At 53.6% G+C, this 13,450-nt stretch overlaps 1 protein-coding gene across 1 annotated transcript in view; it reads right to left on the reverse strand.

Annotated features, from left to right (window-relative positions):
* The window catches only part of camkmt (calmodulin-lysine N-methyltransferase), a 62,809-nt gene that overhangs the window by 20,686 nt on the left and 28,673 nt on the right, over nt 1-13,450 (reverse strand). Inside the window, exon 4 of the mRNA XM_049002750.1 lies at nt 91-151. Within this exon, the coding sequence (XP_048858707.1) occupies nt 91-151 (61 nt within the window). The remainder of the gene's footprint in view (nt 1-90; nt 152-13,450) is intronic.

Here is a 13,450-nt window from a genome sequence, read left to right on the forward strand (position 1 = left end):
AGAGTCCCCACAATAATGCATTTACAAACCTGTGTGTGTGTCACCTGACCGTGGACAGACTGTCACATCTCCAGTCTGGAGCCTGCTTACCTGAACATGTGCCGGTTTTTCAGACTGTAGTACGCCATCACTTCCTCTGAAGGCCAAACACCTGCGTGGGGGGTCAGACAGTGAGACTGAGAGGTGGAAAATGTGTGACCGTAACAGGCAAAGTGACACTCGGGTCTCATAGATGTCATCAAAGCGGACTGGAGAGAAACATGACTGTAGTCTGGGTGACAGGCTTTACTGGGCGTGGTCCATGCAGGACTGACATGGTGGCTGCCTTCTCATCATGCTGATGGGCGACAGAGGCACGGTGCTTGAAGCTGGCATATCTGCAGCACGCGCTCATGGTCCCAGGGAGCGATTATGGAGCGCGGCAGGCTGGGCGCCTTATCGCTCGCCGTCAGCCCCTCTCCTCCTGTCGAGTCAGAAAGTGCCGCGGTACTGCCATTGTTTCCTGCGCCACGTCCTGGCACCGGAATAAACGCCACTTTCAAACGGGCATCGCCACGGTGACGGCTTTGATGGGGGAAGCTTAGCTGTGTGTGTTTGTGTGTGCGTGTTTGCGGGTGTGTGTGTGCGTGTTTGTGGCTGCCTGGTGTAGCAGTGCAACCGCCTCAGTGGGACACCACTGCGTGAGGGTCCCCGCAGCCCCTATACCGCACGCCTTTTCACCCTCTCTGCGCCAGGGACGACGGAGGCAAGGAGGCGGGCACGGTCAATAAAATAAGCGGCTTAGAGCGCGCCATGCACGGCCCCCCGATCCCGCCGGGGCCCAGGGTCCCTGCTGGCTGGCCCCGGCGTCTTCGGATTAAGTCAGGCAAAAAGAATTTAATCATTCTTATTGATGAAATGTCAAAATATTCCTGTCTCATTAAAAAGTAAGAGCAGACTTCCATCCAGCAGTACAGCGTGACCCCCCCCATGCTGAAGGGAGGATGGTGGTGGGGGGATGTCCGATAGCAGGAAAGGTGCCGTTCTTCCGGTACCATGGTGGCCTGGCATGCCGTCATGGTAACAAAGCATACCGGACAGCATGGATAATCCTGCTTGGCCAATCGCAATAACCGTAACAGCCTAGCTGTAGGTGGAAGGCTCAAATGACCTGGTGTTGGGGGGGGGGTACATGGGAAGGCACTCCAGGAAATTAGAGGATCAATTGTTGGGGGGGGGGGGAGAGCAAAATCCAGACTGTTTCCTTTGGCCGGATAATATAATTCGTTTCTCACCTTCAATTAGCAGATGAGGAAAGGCGGAAGATCTGGTGCCCCGTTCCAGCACGTTTTAATCCAGCGGGGCTTTGTTTGGGGAATTAAGGCGCCGGAAGCTGAATTAAAGCCCAATGAGGAATTCTGTCACAGCGGCAGAGGAGCACATGCTCCACACGGCACCCTGTGGCTAGGCGACTAACTGCAAAGGGAGATTTGTGTTCCGTGCCAGTAGAGGACAGCAGGTGGCGTAGTGGTTAAGGAACATCAGAATGCGGCCGAGTAGGAAGCTGCCGGTTGCTTTTCGGGGGGTGGTATTACCTTACATGCTGCAAGGATCGCGACTCCCGAGAGTCACACGCCATCGTGGAGACTCCCCACTTACTGCATCCCAGGAAACAGAATTAAGGAGCCTCACCCTGCCCTCGCTCACCTGATTATCGACCGTCAGTTTCTCGCTGCGGATTAGCCACAAGCCGTATTTTCCGGAGGTCATGGGGGTCGTTTTGGCGGCGCCCAGTTTCAGCCGCGTTCCATTGTGCCGAGGAGCCACTAGCCTGCCCTCCCACCTGGCATGGCCGCTTCCGTGTCCATCCTTTAGTGACGTTAACTACCCCCCACCCCCCAGGCTAACGGACTCCCTAACTGCCGGACTTATCACACCGCGATCTGAGCCAGCGGACATGCGCGGCAAGAGGCTGGCTGGCCGCTTCCTTGGCGGTGAGCCGTCTCCACACCATCTCCACGATAATCCTTAAGCCTCCTCCACTGCAGATCCGATAAGGGATAAGAGTGTATTTCGAGATGATCAACTGGAAGTCGGTGCCTCCGTCTTCCCACGTAGCCCCGTGAAGGATTACCGGGGGGGGGGCAGTGAAAATACAGCCCACGTCAGAGCAGGAGGGCTGCCCTGCAGGCCAGGGTCTGACCTGACCGGGTTGGCATGAGCAGGTCAGTATTGGTAACCAGAACTGACCTAGCTTCAGCCCCCCCAGACATGACTGAGTCAAGGAGCCAGTAGGGCTAAAAATGACCACCCCACCCCCCCAGAAAGAAGAAACTACAATTCAACCCTATTCAATGAATTAATTCTAATTAATAAATAAACACGATTTGGCAAGCCCCAACCACAGGCACCACCCTCCCCTCCCCCACACTTAATTCCACCCCATCCCCCCCCCAAAAACAAAAAAAAAAAACACCCCACCCACCAAGCGATACCCCCTGGCGAGAAAAACCCAACACGCGCTGGGGCGGCCATGGCGCAGGAAGTGCGTCCCCTAAAAAATAAATAGCGTGCGAGCCAGAGATAAGGGCCCCGTCTCCCTTGGTAAACAACTTTTTGGATTAGGGGCTGGGGGGGGGGGGATAATCAGGGGGGCTATCTGTGCCGGTCGGCCCCGCATTGTCCCCGGCTCTCAGGGACCGCGCTGAAATCTTTACACTGCTATTTATCCGCAGCCCTGATAGCTTACTTATCAGCCTTCAAACGCCAGGTCTGAGGAATCTCATCACGCTGTTGGGGGGGGGGGGGCGCAGCCGGATGATGACGGGGGGGCTAATAGACATATCAGAGCTCGGCGGGAGACGCTATGCCTCGCAGATGAGCGGGTGCAGGACTCATTGATTGATTAGCATAGGGAGAATGGGTTTGCCTTTGACAACCCAAGATTATGGCTCAGGCAGAGCTCAAATTGCTTAGCGCACTTCTGGCAGGCGCCCAAATTACAGGGCTGTCACCTGGATTCTGTCTATTTGGGGAATGTTAATGTATATAAACAATTAAGGAAGGCAAAGAGAGAAGGGGGTGTGGGGGCCAGGGAATGGACGAATGGCGTTTTTTTTTTTTTTTTTTTTTTAGGGTTTTCGGTGGGGAGAGGAGGAAGGGGGGACTGCGACGGAAAGCACCACCCGCTCTCTCGTTTTAAACAAAATGGCTCCCCTATCCGCATCAGCCCGCAGCCATTGTCATCGCCTCAGCGGATAGTTAATGAGGTTCATTTGTGCCAGTAATTATGGCGGGGAACTTAGGAAAGTGACAGGTTAACAACCACCCCACCCCCCCCAAAAAAAGAGGGAAAAAAAGCAGGATGAGACGGAAGTGACAGGACAAAGCGAGGGGAGCAGCGAATCGGGGCTGAGCACGCCGGTTAATCTGGTGTTCGCCGGTGGGCAGAATCGCGGCATACCAGCACCGGCAGCATGGCAGACTGCTGAGTGCTGAGCACTCTAGGTGTAACTGCTGTGTTAAAGTATCACTGACTGTAAAGAGACTGCTGCTACAGGTCTTATTTCCATAGCAACATGCTGCTGCCCCCACCCCCCACTAAAGCAGAGAGTGCGCCCTTGGAGGCGGGGGCCTAGGGGGTCAGGCACGAGGTCAGCTGACGGTGTGGCAGTGGGCGTGTACGAATTGCGCCAGGATTGTCATGCCAGCGTTGCGAGTCGTTGCATGCCGCTGTTTGCAAACCCTGCAATATGCCTTAAAAGTAGGCTGGGATTTACATGCACTTTGCTCGTCTCGCCACGGTGACATTGCCGGTTAAAAACGTGCGGCGTTTCCCGCTCAGGGATGCCTGGTTATTGCCATATGACACATTCAGCGGGGTCCATGGTAACAAGGTTCACCCCAATCCCCGTTCCAATTTGATGGGTCAGAATGGAGAGCACATCCCATGGGGACGACGGGCAAGTTCTAGCCAGACACACCCATCCCACGCAGCAGACTTCAGCGATACAGCTGAAAGGCACTGCTTAACTGTCGTGGGCTGCCCAGTCATGCTGTATTCGGCACAGCCTGTCCTGTCTCCTTAAGCAGGCTCAGGACTGGGTCCAGATACCGAGCCATGCCGACCTCCAGAGAATGACACCATCATACACACGCGCACCGTCCACATATTCATAATCTTGTAGGGACTCTCCATTCATTTCTATGGCCATAGCCCTAATCCCAACTATGACAACCTTAACCCCTACCCAGCCCTAACCTTACAAGGCTATTTTAGTTTTTTTGATTGCATTCGCAGATTTTTATAAAGCTGAGGTTATCCTATCCCCTGAAGGTTACAGGTTTTCATCACATCCCCTCAATGTAATAATTACAAAAAGGTGAACTGGAAAAAATACAAAGCAAACTTCCCAAAAAACACACACTCACGTACGGCAGCCCCTGAGTCCAGTCGTCGTGTAATTTATTTCTACACCACAATCCTCACTCTCACAACCCAAACCCACCACACAGTTACTGCAAAGCCTCAGCTGACCCCCCCACCCACCCCCCGCCTGCTGCGTGGACACCCAGTATGACTCCCACAAACCCACCGTCTGCTGCCTGGCCCCCAGGCCTGATGCGATTCTCCTCAGCAGACTGAAGAAGGCTTCCCAGGCAATGAGTCATCACCCTCCCTCCTGCCCCCCCCCCCTCCCCCCGGCCTTTTCCCTGGATTAAAAAAAAGAGGAAAAACAGACCCGACAGGAAGAAGTTAAAAAGCTTAGCAGAGGGGCTCCCTCTCTTATCATTTTCATGTACTTTCCGCCAGGAGAAAAGGGACTTTTAATTCAGGTGCAAAGATTAGTCCTTTTTTCCCCTCATTCCCCCCCCTTCCCACCTCCCTCTCTCTGAATCCCTTTCACATCTTGATGCCTTTTAAATGTCACTTACTTTACATGAGGTACTTTGCCAAGACACGAATCAACAGCAATCAGAGCCATTATCCCCCTGGGGCGATCTGGGGTCCTGCCGCATTATGACACCTTCCATGGCTGGTCACTGATTTGTCCTCCCGCTTTTTAGGGAATTAAGTTGTATTATGTGAAAATGGGTTGTGATCTGAACAGCACGGGCAGGAGCGCGTCTTACGCGGTCCACTCAGCCCGCCACGGCGAGTGAATTTCCCCACAGCCGCCTCATCAGAGTCCTCACAAAGCCAACCCAGGTGTGGCCCCGGGGGGTTCCTGGGGTACAGCACCCGTTTGCCCTGTCTGCGGCTGCGCACCCCCCACCTGACTCCAGGTTTATAAGCCCCGGGGCTTTCAGAGAGGGACGTTCACCACAACATCTTATACACCCGGCCCATGTCCAGGCAGCCAATCAAAAAAAACGCTACAAATCTACGAAGAACAAAAGAATCTGACGGTTGGAGGAAAGATGGTTGGATTGTTCTGAGGAGGCTTGGCAAGATGAGGAGGGGATGATCAGCCACAGGGAGGGATAAACCTGGAAGGGATGCTCTTCTCCAGCAATCCCGCGGCTCAGCTTGTGGCTTACTATAAGCTCCACCCCCCCCCGCCCCCCCCCGAAGAGGCCCGCCTGTCCCTGCCCGCCCCATTTCTCTCAGTGTGTCAAGAGAGCGCGGGATTGACAAGCATGTTGCAGATAGGACACCTGACTGGGTGGCAGAGTAGGGGGGCGGGGGCGGTGACAGGGTTCAGGGAATGGCGGGAGGAGCTGTGGCGCTGTGAAAATGCAGCCCGCAGGTGAGCGCACTCGTACAGGTATGCTAATGTCAGAATGCACACTCCACCAGAAAGAGCATCCTTAGCCGGGGCAACGATTACTCAGGTCCTCTAAAAGGCGCCCATCAACCCCTGGGGCCCACAGATATGCTTAATGCACCCCCAGCACAACCCAACCGATGTGGCGTGTCCTCCAAGTGAGGTCACTTCCTCTTCCATTTCTGTTGTCAGGTGAATGGGGAGGGGGGATCAGAATACTCCCCCCCCGACAGACTGTGCAGGACTCCCCGCCGGCGGGATGCGAGCGGCACCGCAGAGCCGGCTGAATAAGGCCCAGCGGCAAGGTTCGCCGTCCCTCCCTCAGAGTCAGGCGATTACGGCGGACGACAAAAGGGGCCTTTCAGCCGCCGGCGTGGAGCACAATAGCACCGCTTCCGCGCTCTCAGTCACTGTACATCCTATTTCAGGATTCCCAACCTGGGTCTTTTGTGGTGTCGGCTGAGGTTCCCTCACCCTCCCCTCATCCTCTTCTCCCCTCCTCTCTTCTCTGCTATGTTGGCAAGGCTGGTGGGGGGGGGGGGGCAGTGGTGGGTGTTAGAAAACTCTGAGGAAACGTGGACAAAGGCTGCCGAAGCAGGGTAATTAAAGCGATTACGGGGAGGGGCCCGCCGTTATGTCCCCCGGGGACCCTGAGGTCCTGGGAGGTAGGTGGCCAGTGACGTGCCGGCCATGATGACAATGCCCTATGGACATGGGACAAGGAGCGACCAAAGCAGGGTTGCTCCTTCTATAGCAGAGCCCAATTAGAAAACCTGTAGCAGAGACACACACACACACACACACACACACACCACACACACACACACACACACACACACACACACACACAGACACACAGACACACAGACACACACACGCAAAGGATCTCCCAATCAGCAGGGATGCACAATGCTCTAAAAATAACTCATCACCCTCCCCCGACTTGAAGCGGCCCCGGAGGCCCTCAAGGGCCCTCATTCTGATGAAAAACCTGGTTCCTGGACACTCTAAGGAGAGGGTCCCCTTACTCGGTGGGGTCAAGCACCCGGGAACAGAAAATGCCCTGCCCCCAGGCTGCCCACACTGGCACAGCAGGCAAGGCTTACCTGAGGCAGCTTGTACACTGTGGTTGGGGTGAGGGGGTGGTCTAGCCAGGGAGCATCTGTTTCCATCCTCCCATCCCTAAATACCCCCCAGCTCCATCCTCTTGTCCCCACATACCCCCTCCACTCTATCCTCCCCATCCTAAGTACCCCCCTGGTCCATCCTCATGTCTCCAAATACCCCCACCTCCATCCTCTCATCCCTAAAAACCCTCCTCCATCCAAGTCAGTTTGCATCACTGATGTTATTTAACCTGTTTCCATTATTCTTTTCTCAAATATCCCCCCACTCCACCTCCTGTCTATAAACAACCCCCCACTCCATCCTCTCGGCCCTAAATAGCCTCCCGCTCCTAAATACCCCTCCCCCTCCATCCTCCTGTCCCTATCATCAGTTACACTGATGGACAACCTGACACCTTTAGTGAGCTGATTTCACTGGAGAAGTTTAAGTATTTGAAGGCTTACTATCTTATGAATAGCAGAGACCCCTTGGACTAGAAGTAGCCAGGTTGCATGTTCACTGTCTTAACCACTAGGCCCCCTGCTGGCCACTCGGCTGAAAGGATATTATTGGGGTTATGGCGGTGCAAACAGCACAGACATTTGCTATCTACATCTCTTTGGGGCTCTGTGAGTTCAGTGGTTGTGTGAACTTCGCAGGGTGGCCCCCAGAGCACCAGAGGGCTCGGATTATCTCCATTTCTCATGTCCTCCCTTAATCCAAAACACCCGCCTGTCCCTGTTGGGGGCAGGTGTGTGACCCAATCAGAGCAAGTTAAAAATGCACCCTGGCCTGTCTAAACCTGGGTAGCTCACTGCTTTACTCAGTGGGTAAATTAACAGCTAACGTTTTGCTGAAGCAATTCAGCAACTTTAGGAACACTCCCCCAGTCCTCTCTCATGGTGCCCTGCCCCCCGCCACCCTACCAGGTATTACACACCCTCACCCCCAAATTCTGGAGTTTCTCCTAAACCACTCCCCGACCCACATCTCCATCTTTAAGTACAATGTGTGTGCGCAGCGTCCCCGCCAGAATCACCCCCCCTCCCCCTAGGCACCCGCCGCGCACGACGCTCCCGGGAAAACGCTGACTCGGAATAATTAACCGTAATTAGCGGCCCTAATTAAGCTGCGCCACAAACGCACCCGCTTGCCAAGTAAAACAGCTTATTACGACATAACCTCAAACAATGGCCGCCTTCCCTTTCAGATAAGTGCTATGTTCGCCCGCACAAATTGAGGTTTCGAATATGCGGCGCAGCGGGAGCCGGCGGGGGGGAATGTGCGCGCGCCTCGGCAGCAGCGCATGGGGACAGGCGGCCTGGCGGTTCGATGTGGTGACGCTGGTGGCCGTCGGGAGGGAGAGAGAGAGATCAATCCCTTACTGTGCATTTCTGACCCTGACAGCTTGGCACTGTGTGACACCATCTATCATTAACAGCTCTTATGACTGCGGACACATTTATACAGAAATGAAGACACACTCACAGACATACACAGACACACACAAATGCACACACATGCACCCAAACACAGACACATACACACAATGCATACATAACATAACAGCTATATAAATACACCTTTGTATCCATATCGTTGTAGGGAAAAACCCTAATCCCAACAATGACTACCTTAACGACTACCCAGGCCTAACCTTAATCACAAGTAATCAGACAAAATACGACTTTTGAATTTTAGCTTTTAATTGCAGTCACAAATTTTTATAAAACTGAGTTTTCCCTTGCTGGGATCGAAAGGGTGATCCCTACAATGTCAAAAATGACAGGTTTTTATCCCATTGAGGGGGTGCACACACACACACGCACACAAGTTTGTAATTATATCTTTGTGGGGACACGTCAGGAAAAACCAGGGATGGGAGGGGTGTCCGGTTCCCTGCCCTGAGGTTTGGGACACGCAGGACCTTAACCCCTATCCAGCCCTAACCTTAACCATACGTAACCAAACAAAATGCGAGACCTTTGGCATTTAAAGTTTTTTGATTGCACTCACAGATCTTTGTGGGGACCTGAAAAATAATCCCCACAACATAAAAAAACAGCTTTTTATTACATGGTGGGGGACATTTGGTCCCCACAATGTAATATAAACATAATCCCCACATACACACACACACACACACACACACACACAGTTTACAAACCAAAAGGCCAGGAAGAAGAGAATAGAATTGAATTCCCCTTTTGAAGGTGCACGGTGGACGGCCCAGAGATAAACCAGGAGATGTGGCGGAGCCATGATATCACACATGCATTTTAAAGGGCCGCCTGAAAGGGGTGAAGTTATACGGGGGTGGGGGGGACGCCGGGAGACGCCGGTTTGTATTCATTCCCTGGCCGTGACGGTGACAGAAAATAAATAGGGCTTGATCTTCCTGCCGAGATTGCGATGGTAATGTCGAGATAAGCGTGGACATGCAGTGACGGATGTGGGGGGCCACGATGAAGGCGGCTGATGGAGTGATGGGCGTCGGGGAGGGGGGGGGGGGGACTGGGCTCCTGCTATACATAAGGAGAATCTAATCTAACCCCACTGCGTAGATGCCGCCCCCGTTTTTTCTTTCAGGACCGGAGTCCTGTTTTCTTGACCAATGTTTTGCTTCTCCAGTTTCGGATGACGTAAAATCCAGTGTAAAAACAGCAGACCCAATCAAACAAGTGTTAAACAGGATGCCAGATGGACATGGGATTAAATCCTTGGTGGGGTGTCACTACCCCCAGCCTTCTGGAGAGCAAATCCAGTGAGTTCATAACTGCGGGCCAGGCACAGACCCGGTTCTGTGAGGAGGTTCTGACTGACAGTGTGAGGAGGCATCCAAACCCCCCCCCCCCCCCCCCCGCCCCCCCCCCCGCGTCCCTTCCTGGAGCCTTAAAATGAATATTTCAAATCTCCATATGAATATTTTAAGCATGACAATGCGTGCAAACACAGGCAAAGTGCTCAAATCCACTCGAGGGAGACTATTAAGTCGTCATCCAGCAGCTGACAGCGGCGACGGAATATGGCAACAGATAGAAGCGGCAAGACAGTGGGAATCGCTTCCAGACTGCTAATTTAACACGTCTTAAAAACCAACCGATACTCCGGGTGTCACCATCACTGTCACTGTGCAGCGGGACCCTGGATCACCACCTCCGTCAGGCAAACCAGGGATGGGAGGGGTGTCCGGTTCCCTGCCCTGAGATTTGGGACACGCAGGTCCTTAGCCTGCCGTCAACATGCCCCAGTGAAGGGGGGGGGTGGCGGGCTGACACCCTGAGCTCATTGGGGGAGGGGGGGGGAGCACAGCTGTTATCTCGGATCGATACCTCACTGTGAAGGTGACCGGCTGGTGTGAAAACGCACCTGCCTCTTCACAGCACTCTGTGTTTCAGCTGTCAGATGGGGGGGGGGGGCAGGCATCTATCAAATATCTAAAACAAGACCTGCTGTGGGCGTGGAACCAGTGGCCTGCCCGGGTTCCGCCATGGTATCATTTCCAGGATACCACCCCCCCTCTTATTTTGCATTTACAGCAGGCTATTGTACGCAGCACTCATTTTCCGAGGGGAAGGACACGATGGTTATAAAACAGACACATAACTGCGCTCTCCGGCATGTCACGACTGCAGAGCAGCCCGATCGGGGTTCTGGAGCACTGCGGGGTGTGTGACTGGGCGCTGTGCACTCCCCCAACTCCGGTTACCCCACCCGGGACTGACCCACTATTCGAATCCCGTGACCGATTCTGAAGGCTTTACACCAAATTTAGGTGAAAAATTCAGGTCTTGGAGGGGAGGTCCTAGAGAATCAGAATGGTGGCTAATCAGTAACTGTGGCGGCACCTCTGGGCTGCATGCAGTCTTAGAGTGACTGAAGCAGAGGTCTGCTGGGTGGTGGATTAAAAGTTAATGGCCAGTAGGTGGAATGGGGTGAGAACCCCCTTCAGGCACATGGAGCCCGTCCAGGTAGACACCCAGTTCTCCTTCCACCCTAATGCCCCGATAAGGCAGTCAACTGTGTGGACCCCATAATAAAGGCTGTAAGCGATTGGGGCGGGGATTACGTATGAGCTGTCCAATTCGAACCATTGGAAGTGATTAAACCAGGGGTGGGCAATCTTATCCAGAAAGGGCCGTTGTGTATGTGAGTTCTTAATTAGATTGGTAATTTGAGGACTGATTGGCTGACGAGTCCTCAAACCTGGGTTTGAACAGCTGACCTGTTATCCCAAAAACCGGCAAACACTGGCCCTTTGCAGATAAGATTGCCCACCCCTGGATTAAACCAATAAGAAACTGAGATGGTGCAGCAGTCCTGTCTACCTTTGAAGCCTTTTCTGGATGATGAACAAGACCACAGGCCTGGCTGACCAGAGGAGCATGAACTAAACATGGTTGGGGGGGGGACTGTGACCCCCTTCTCCTCCACCCCCGGAGACCCTCCTTCGGGCTCATTTGCAGGAATCAATACACTGTGGGGCTGAGGACACAAACCAAGGTCCTCGGCACCTCGAAGCGGAAGTAGGCTGAGTCTCTAAGGCGGCCAAAGGACTGGATGGGGGGGGGGGGGGAGCATTTCCTCAGCACAAGTACCCGACATGGCCACTTGGCTGCAGGTGAGTGGCGTGAGCGAGCGAGAGAGAGGCTCTGGTGCTCGTATCCGCCTGGGGCTGACAGCACTTCGTCCGATAATTTACCCGCCGATGCCGAATTCCATGTAGCCGCTGCCTCTGTCTGCTGATTAGCGGATCGATGCGGCACGCATGAGAGGAGCCGCGATTGACCGGCCGGATCAATGGCAGCTAATAAGCGTTTGGTGAAGACAGGGAGAAGAGTGAGGGAGTGAAGGGGTGAGGGGGTGACGGGTCTGATGAAATTCAGCTGCTCGGTGTCTTGCGGTGTAAGTGCGATGATTGGACAGTTATTGCCGGTTTAATGTTAGACAATCAAGCTATAGTGGCTTTGATATCAACAAACACAGTCAACCCAACACATGAAATCACTCTGCTTTTCCTATCCCCTCGTCTTTGACTCTGACTCCCCCACCCACACTGAATCGAACAGCAAGCAAATCAAGCCGGGAAAGGCATTTCAGAAAATGGAGGGGGAGAATTGATACGGAGGGTTTTGTGGGGGGGAGGGCAGAGAAAAAGCAGCGTTCTTTTATAGTTTGTTTTGTTTGTGTTCCGCGTCCCTCCCTTTCATTTTCCCAGAATGCCTGTGATCTGGCTCGTGAGATAATAGCACAGTTAGGCTCTGCTGGAATCGCGCCGCTCGGCCTGTTTTGCCATCCAACAGCTCCGTCGTCATTCGGCAAATTACCTTTTCCGTCGCCCTCAGGATTACGCAATTACGAACCACTCCATAGATACTGATTGGCCCACCGTGCCCTGGCCCTGCTCCCAGTGTTGCATCTCTGGGGTCCGGTACCTGGAATCGCTTAAGGGGTACCATGGGGCTGAGTGGGGGGAGAGCTTTGTAAGGGAAGTCACCATACCGTTCTGCCTGCCCTATCCGTCCGCCCACTGCTTCATCTCAGTGCCACACCGAGTAGCCCTGTGAGGCCTGTTAAGAATGTGGGGGGGGGGGTGTGAAAGGGCCCACACTGCCTACCAGATTACCATATTTATAGCCACAGCTATGTAGTAACTGGGGGGGGGGGATCTAGACACGTCCATTTGTAAACACTGCCGCCTTGCGGTGCTTCCCGGACCTTACACAGGACAAGGAGTGCACCCCCTTCCTCCAGTTATTGTGTTTATCTTCAGGTATGGTATTTTCTTTGGGGGGAGGGGGGGGGGCACCGCAATCATATTGCTGTAGAGTCAATATCTGTGAGGCTGTACTGCCATAGAGCGAGTATCAGAGTGGCTGTACTGCCGTAGAGCGAGTATCAGTGTGGCTGTACTGCCGTAGAGCGAGTATCAGTGTGGCTGTACTGCCGTTAGAGCGAGTATCAGTGTGGCTGTACTGCCGTAGAGCGAGTATCAGTTTGGCTGTACTGCCGTAGAGCGAGTATCAGTGTGGGCTGTACTGCCGTAGTAGGCGAGTATCAGTTTAGCTGTACTGCCGTAGAGTGAGTATCAGTGTGGCTGTACAGCTGTAGAGTGACTATGTGCGTGGCTGTTATTGTATAATTCATTTCAGTATGGCAGTACTTCTGCAGTGTGAGTATCCGTATGGCTGTACTACTGAAGAGTGAATAGCAATGGTTGTACTGCTGTACAGTATCAGTGTGACCATTGTCGAGGTATAGTAATGAGCCTTTCCTGCAGAATAACGGGGGGGGGGTGGGGGGGGGGTAGGAAGTAGACAGCACCTGCCCACCCCCCACAATGACAGAGTCAAAGGACAGTCATTACTGTTAATTCAGTGGCCATTTCCTCTGCTAGCCAAAAGGGAGAACTTTCCATTCTTTTTGCTCAATCGCTTCTTATCGCTGATCAAGCCCCTCCTCCCCTGCTCTCAACCAACTCCCCCCCCACCCCTGATCCTTCATGTGCTCCCCCCAGCGTCAAATGTGCAGCCACACGTGTCAGCACCTTGACCACCTGCCATGTGATACATTTGGTGCTGGACCCTTATTGGCAG

Source organism: Brienomyrus brachyistius, unplaced genomic scaffold (assembly GCF_023856365.1).
Source record: "Brienomyrus brachyistius isolate T26 unplaced genomic scaffold, BBRACH_0.4 scaffold71, whole genome shotgun sequence".
Classification (NCBI taxonomy): domain Eukaryota; kingdom Metazoa; phylum Chordata; class Actinopteri; order Osteoglossiformes; family Mormyridae; genus Brienomyrus; species Brienomyrus brachyistius.